Source organism: Coffea arabica, chromosome 10e (genome assembly GCF_036785885.1).
Source record: "Coffea arabica cultivar ET-39 chromosome 10e, Coffea Arabica ET-39 HiFi, whole genome shotgun sequence".
In the NCBI taxonomy this organism is placed as follows: Eukaryota; Viridiplantae; Streptophyta; class Magnoliopsida; order Gentianales; family Rubiaceae; genus Coffea; species Coffea arabica.
The window spans coordinates 12,267,672-12,275,734 of NC_092328.1; the positions used below are offsets into that span (position 1 = coordinate 12,267,672).

Here is an 8,063-nt window from a genome sequence, read left to right on the forward strand (position 1 = left end):
CCTTTGTTACTGAAACCAATTTAAGGGCATTCAAAATATCTTGAGATTTGCATTGTAAAGCTTGAGAAAGTACTTGTGCAAATCCTAAAATATCCCTCATCATATGCATAACAAGAACAAAATCAAAGGATGTCATGAAATCGTAAACTCTGTCAGCTTCACTTCTTTGAGTTGATGTATTTCCATAATTGATAACATCAATTAGGACAGAGCAAATGTCTTCATATTCTGTGAATAAGCTACAGATAGAACTAAAATGAGACCCCTATCTTGTAGTCCTTGGCCGTTTTAAGGTACCAATCTGATTCTGACCCCTACCAGTCTCAAGTTCATCAATAGCAATCAATTCAACAATTCTAGCAGCTCTAGCAACTCTAAGTTGGTCCACCCGTTTGCAAGAAGATGAAATTAAATTTATAAGAAGAGATAAGTATGTAAAGAATTGTTCCACAGGAATTACCTCTTGAGATGTTGCTACCAATGTTAATTGCAGTCGATGAGCAAAACAGTCAATATAATATGCATAGGGGCACTCCTGAATAAATAATGCTTGCAATCCATTCCATTCTCCACGCATGTTACTAGCTCCATCATATCCTTGGCCATGAATGTTTTGCACACTAAGATTATGGCGAGAAAGGACATCACATATCTCCTTCAAAGTCAAGGAATTGGTTTCGTGCACATGAACAATGTCAAAAAATCTCTCTCGAATATAGCCTTGCTTGTCCACAAATCTAAGAACAATAGCCATTTGCTCTCTTTTTGATCTATCTTGAGCCTCATCAACAAGTATAGAAAATTTTGAATCACTAATCTCCTCTCGAATATACTTTTGTATCTTCGAGAGCAAATGGACAATATCTCCTTTTGGATCGTAGGAGAAGTAAAGATGCATTTCGAGGAGCATTATCAAGGACCACAGCAGCCACTTTTTCATTATAAGAAGACACATGTTTGATCAACTCAATAAAATTACCTCGATTGTTAGAATCTAAACTTTCATCATGACCCCTAAAAGCCACCGCTTGAAATGCACACCATTTTGCAGCATCTATGGAAACTTGAAGTTGCAACCGATTTTTTGCAACCTGCTCAGAATTTTGCTTCTCAATAATTTTATCAAGATGTTGCAATGAGTTTCCCAAATCATGATAGCATTGCATTGCCACTTTGTGTGATGAGTTAGGATCTTTTCCAATGTGATTTAAAAAAGCACAATTTTTTTCCATCATTTACCTTCGTCCATGATCTAAATCCACTAGTTGTGAAGGCCATTGATCCAAAACGGTCTGTTGGCTTGGAAAAAAGTGAGCAAGGAAGACGAAATGCAGCATTCTTTGTTGGAGAAAATTCCAATCAATCTGGAAACAATTTATACCAAGAGAAAAGGAAACGTCGGCCCTTCTTGTCAACAACCATTGATTCAATCGGAAGCTCAGGTTGGTATGGCCCAAACTAAATATATGCTCTCCATACCTCATCCCTTTGATGCTCTAGATATTCCCAAATGGATTTTCGCTTTCCAGGATCACGTTCTATGGATGAAATATCAAACTCTAATGATTCAGCTCTACAAAATTTCTTTGTTTGATGCTTAGGAGAAGAATCACGAAGAGGACAAGGAGTTTCACCACTTCCACTTGGTTCTAGACGTCTTTTCTTGAAAAAAGAATCAATTGTCCTGTTGGCCATTACCACTATATTTGCAACAAAACAACAACCTGTAATCGAAATAAAATTGATTGAGAAATGCTGGTTATGGCCTATAGAGATGGGAACTTGACCAATGCAAAAGACTGGTTTTCCTAATTCCCTTACAAATTTCGGCCATTCAGCCTGACTGAAAAGCCCAGCCATCACCCAAGGAAGCCAACAGGATCCTCAAAATAAAATTAGTATGAAAATTGGAAAAGGAAACCAGTCTCAGAATCAACTAAAATAAATGCTTATCACCCGAATTCAGAAGGCCGAGTACGAAAAACAATACAAGTCCCCCTCGAGCAATTCATCAAACAACTGGCAGGCAAACTTTTTACACCCATATTTCACTAAATAAATGCAATGTCAAACTAACCTGGTAAATGGTAATAGCTACAATAGTCTGAAATGGTATTGATGATCAGTGTTAGTTTATCTGGCATTGCAACTTACAGGTCAATTTAAGCAACCAATGTCTAATTCATTAACCTGCTCTGATGATACAATAATATGAAACAACCCCTTTACTTCTTGAAAAAAAAGACACATTCAGCAAATGCTAAAAGAAAAATTACCTAGACCATGCAAAATGCAATGGTACAATCCTTAGCCATGTGTGGGGGAAGGTCTTCACAGGAGAAAGTTCTTCAAGCCTTTAATGGTCTCTACTCGATGAGATTATGAGAAGCCATGACTTTGTGAGCTCACAAGGATCAATTCCAGTAATTAATGATGTATCGTTTGAATAGATTTGATACATCTCTGCGGAACAAGGTGAGAAGATTTTGACGTTTCTACTTTCTAGGAAGAAGAACTGTAGCAGAGTCAATTGCTAGGTTAACTGGCTATCTTTTCTTTGCACTTGTATGAAGTCCGTTAAGAAAAGTGGCAATTCTCTGTTATTTGGACCAAGTCCAAATAACTTTCAAACATTATTCTTTGGGCCCTTGGGGGGGCAAAGTGAATTTTTTGATCAATTTTGGGGGGGGGGGCAAAACATAATAATAAAAATTTTTTTACTTAGAAATCTTTTTTAACAATTAGAGGGGGTCGGTTGCCCCCCTGGCCCCCCCTTCCCTCCGCCCCTGCTGGTAATGCTATCCGATCCGTTGACTCGCAAATGAGACGAAGAGAATCAGGACTAAGTCCCCTAGTATATCTCTAGTGATCAAGTTAGTCTGGGTATAACAAATCGGGAGTCTGAGAGCTTGAGTGAGTGATCAAATTAGTCTAGATATAACAGATCAGGAGTTTGAGAGCTCGAGTGAGATGCCTCTTAAATGAAGATAGATGATGATATTTATAAGGGAGAGATGATGAATAGTGATTGATAAACCATTTGCTCTGAGATTTTGACGGAGCATGTGGCTCTAGTCAAGTCCTAATTAATCCTTTCTGTAGAGTCACAATTGAACCTTCCGAGAAGACTGGAGATTGATAAATTCTAGGTTGGATTTCCTGTATAAAGTCAGAATCAAAGGCGTGGTATTCCCCCAATTTGACTCCAATGCTTAGGTAAGCAAGAATTAACAGTTTGGAAATAAATTATCGAGTAGGAGAGTTAAGAAGCAGTTACCTCTCGGGTCTAAGAAAGGGAGGTATTTATAGTGAAACTTGAGATGTGTTCTTGGGATTCGAGCCACTTTGATAGGACGGGATGCGGTGATAGGTCGGTTCTAGGTCTACTCTTGTAGGAGTATAGGCCTGCAAAATCCTGAATGGTGTTAAGTCAATCACATCTTATCGTAAGTATACTCGGGTCACGAGGCTTCTAAACTACAAGATGACTCCTTAGATTGAGAAGTGTCCGGAAAAGGTGTGAGTACATCATCTGACCCTCTAGTTTAGGGTGCCGGCCGAGACAAGTTTATGGGATAGGTACTATGAATGATTGATAGGACACTCAACAATCCGTAAAAAGAGGAACAAGTAATGCTGGGTGCGAGTTTCGAGCGAGCAGGTGAAGTGAACTGATCTTTGACTTTTGCCCTCTCTTATAAATAGAGGACTTGACTTCAACTGTGATTCTCTCTCTTTCTCTGCATGCCAATTTAGTTTTTTACTCCCGTAGTCATTAGGTTATCTTGCAGTTTTCTTGTTTATTTCGACAGCATTTTCCAAAGCTATATATGGATTTTCCTTCCCTTCGAAGTCAATCAGAGTAAGTAACTAAGCTATTCATCATGGTGCATTGTATCTATCATCATCCCCAGGCCTCGAAAGAAGGAGAGAGCTCGATGAGGGAGGAATCTGATGATCGGACGGAGTCAAGGCAAGATCTGGGGTCTCTAGAAGAGCATGAGAGATCTTAGGAAGAAACGTCGGGAGTACAAGAGGAAACTATCGTTTACGAATTTTTCGCAATTGCGAGGATCCCGGAGGCTCCTGCAAACATTGTCAAATTTGATTTCGACTCGGTATCTGATTTCGAAAGTTATTGTACTCGACAAAATGTTCAAAACATTCTTGACCAATATCCATGGCCCCATGTAATGAAGGTCAAGGTGTCCCAAGAAGGACACCGAACTTGCTGACCCCCAAGGATTATATTGGCATTCACTACGAATAAGGCAAGATGGAACTGAGATTACCCTTGACGAGATCCCTACAAGGAAGTGTATATTATTAGGGAGTTCGGATCAATCAATTGGTGCCGAATGCCATCCGAATCCTAATGAGATTTGAGATTCTATGCAAGCACCTTGGGATCAATGCATCGGTAAACCTGTTCTGAAGGTTTTACAAGATCAAATGCAAGGGTCAGGATAATGGGTGGTTCTATTTCGAAACTCGATCACCGGTGAGACGCCTGGTTGTAGACGCCCTATATTTCATTAAACACTAGAAGATGAGGTGTTTCTTCATCTTGACCTGATTCTTCCCTCGAGGGTTTTGGTGGAGACCTACCACGACTTAATCAGATCCCAATCCGGGTAACGTGAAAAAGAAAACTTTTCAAAAACTGAATAACTTGGATTTGGTGATTTTTAACTACTTCTTTCTCGGGACCATATTGGCAAATGACGGGATCAGTTGTGCGGATATTCAATCGGGACACAATTTTTACTACTGCAAAAGATTTAAGAAAAATTGTAATTTTCATTCATCTGTTCACTTTCTAGAACAATATATACACTAACTAATGTGCTTTTTTTTTTGCAATGAAAAATATTACTGATATGATTGCCTCCTCGGGGATTGAGATCACAAAAAGGAAAAGGAAGGGGACTGAGGGGATTTCACGAAAAACTCCTGCAAATGCGCCTCGGGAAGAAAGTTCGGCATTGTAGAGTGCCCCTTTAAGATCTCAGCTAATCACTATCTCGGAGGACGTGGAGACGACTGTGGCGTCTCGGTTACTAGTGTGTTCACCCGAGGCTTCTTCTAGGCTTGAAAAAGGAAAAGAACTCGTGGTGATGCTCGGGGCTCCTCTTTGTGGTCCCAAAATCTTATTCTGCTTGTTGCCACTCCGGCGTAAAACACAGTTCACCCTTCCGAACACTTCTGCCCCAAATGAGAGGTGAGTCTCAATGACCGAATCTCCTACTCACAAGTAGTTCAGGAACTATGTCTGGTCTCGATTTACCTAAAGATCGGGTTTATACGAAGGTGAGAAACCTAACCGAACTCCTGGAAGACTACTTTGTCACCAAGGTTAAGGTGAGTTTCTTTACTTTTATCTTTCTTTTAAACTTTATTCTATGACTAACTTTGCCTCTTATTGTAGCATGATGCTTTTGTAGTCGAAATCGTATCTCAGTATAGCAAATTGATCGAAGAGAGGCCTAAATTGTTGGATAGGGTGCAGGCAGTCGAATCCAAGACTAGGAAGGCCTTGAATCTAGAGGCAGCCAACAAAGATCTGAACATTTGGCTCCGTTCCCTAGAAACGGCTCTAAAAGAAGCAGATTTCGACTTCAAAAACAAGCTGACGCGCATATAACTAAAATGCATCTAGCTGTGCTGGAGGCAGTTAGCCAGTACACCAAGTCTAACAAATTTCTAGAAGATTTAGTAGACATGAGCAAGTCGATCTTCTCTTTCGGATGGATCTCGGCAGTGGGTGAAGTTCGGCGCATTCATCCTAATATGAACTTGAAAACTCTGGAGAACAGCAAACATTACAATGCAGATGCAAAGGTGTTGGCTAACCGGGTCCTCCAGGGAATGTGAGTTGACCATTGCCTATCCCACACAATCCAGCATTACAATGAAGAGATTGCAACATGATTATCGGATAAGGAAGCCGAATCGAAAAAAAGTGAAGAAGAGCGGCAAAAGATGCTGAAGATGATCGGAAAAAAGATGTAGTCAGCCAATAATAAATTTTATTTTTGTAATGTTCGGATATAATTTTCGAAATCACCAATGTACTTAAATTTTTTGTAAGTGAAACCATTGATTCGGGAATTCAATTCCCTTATCTTTCTATTCTATTTGTCCAGTCAGTGTTGGCTATTCTAGTACATTAGCTCGAGACGTCTTTTGCCCCCTTTTTTTTGTGGTAGCATAATAAAAATGAACTAAAAAAGGAACTAAGATATAATTCATCACAATATATTATCCAAAAGTCAGATGTATAAAATATAGAAAACTTTTGGCAACAATTAAAAATACACAAATTTCATGGATGAAATTTTTAAAGATTTGTTGCATGCCATGTTCTCAGGACCAAGGTGCCGTCTTTGAACGCTAACTTGTAGTAATCGAAAGGATTGGCTGATGCAATCTTGTATGGTCCTTTCCATTTCGGATTACACTTACTCAAGGGGAGTGCTCAACTAACTGAATTCTTGCATAGCGCCAAATCTCCCTAAAAAAGGTTCTTTCTCGGACACGGCTATTATAATATTAAGTTAAAAAGTTTTTGTAGTTGGCTGTCCGAATACATGATAATTCTCATTTTTCCTTCAAAAGGTCAAGGTTAACTTATCTCTCCTTTATATTAACTTTGGCTACAAAATCAAGAAAGCATTGACTTGGCACAACGACCTCCACGGGTACCAATGCCTCGGTCCCATAAGATAAAGAAAAAGGTGTCTTCTGGATAGACATACGAAGAGTAGTATGATAGGTCCATAAAATACTGAAAAGTTGGGTAACCCAAAATGATTGTGATTGGTCCAAATGGATTTTAAGACCATACAAGATGGTACAATTTAGATTTTTGGTTAGGTCATTGGCTTGAGTGTGGTTCACAAAGGTGAAGTGCTGACGAATTTGGAATTCATGACACCAATATTTAAATGAATTTTCGACAAATTGCCTACTAATTATCTGAGGTGATCACTCGAGATAAGCCAAATTGGCAGAATATGAGCTTCCAAAAGCAGTTTTGGACTGCTCGGCCAGCGATAGCTGTTTAGGATTCTACTTCCATCCATTTTGTGAAATAATCTATTGCCACCAAAAGAAATTTATAGCCACTAATTGCCCAGAAAAATGATCCTAAAATATTCATTCCCCACTGCTCAAATAGCTATGGGAAGGTGATCGGTATCATCTTTACCGCAAGGAAGTGAAATTCAGGTGTGTGATATTGGTAAGCAAGGTAAGCCTAAACAAGATCTTAAGAATCTCAAATCATTATTGGCCAAAAGTATCCCAAAAGCAATGCCTTACGGGCCAATGCTCTCGGACCACAATGATTGCTACATAACCCATCATGGATTTCCCTCAAGATCAAATTGCCCTTTTCGGGAGTAACACATTTATTTCAAGGGTCCAAATATGATCTTTTGTACAACTGACTATTGATAAGGGCGAATCTAACAGCACGTTGACGTATCTGCCGAGCTTTTCGTTGATCATCGGGTAAGACTTTTTTAGACAAGAAAGTTGAATAGGCAAATATCGAAAAGAAGAGAAGGCTTGGATCATGTTTTGTACCTCGGTAAGGTACTTGAGCAAGTTGTCCTCCCGAATCTCGTACTGTAAATCAATCAATTGGAAATTACTATATACACAAAGGTTTTGAATTCCGAATTTCGGAGTGATGTGCAATTCGATAATAAAGGATTTATACTCAACCTTATTATTAGAAGTAGAAACTTAAATCAAAGGGTGTATGGACGTTCTTCACAATCTGGGCTGCCGAACAGGAGTCCGACACCATTATCCCTTTTATTGAAAGATTCATTGACATACAAGAGCCAAGGAGAGGAAGAGTGAAATGAGCTTGGATCGTGGACTCCCGGGGTCAGTTCTGCAATGAAATCGGCCAACGCTTGACCTTTAATGGCAGTTTATGGCTAATAAGCGGTGTAAAACTTGCCGAACTTAATAGCCTATTTGGTCAATCTTCCCGACGCCTCTGGCTTAATCAGAATTTGGCAGATGGATTTGTTAGCCATGGTGCAGAT

General features: G+C 39.4%; 1 protein-coding gene across 1 annotated transcript; it reads right to left on the reverse strand.

Annotated features, from left to right (window-relative positions):
• Positions 1 to 265: 265 nt before the first annotated feature.
• On the reverse strand, positions 266 to 955 carry LOC140015106 (uncharacterized). Its single transcript, XM_072066990.1, has one exon. The coding sequence runs from the start codon at positions 953 to 955 to the stop codon at positions 266 to 268; it is 690 nt and encodes a 229-aa protein (XP_071923091.1).
• Between the last annotated feature and the right edge of the window lie 7,108 nt (positions 956 to 8,063).

Excerpts from the sequence above, each read along its gene's own strand:
- LOC140015106 (XM_072066990.1), bottom strand. The coding sequence starts at position 955 with ATGTGTCTTCTTATAATGAAAAAGTGGCTGCTGTGGTCCTTGATAATG.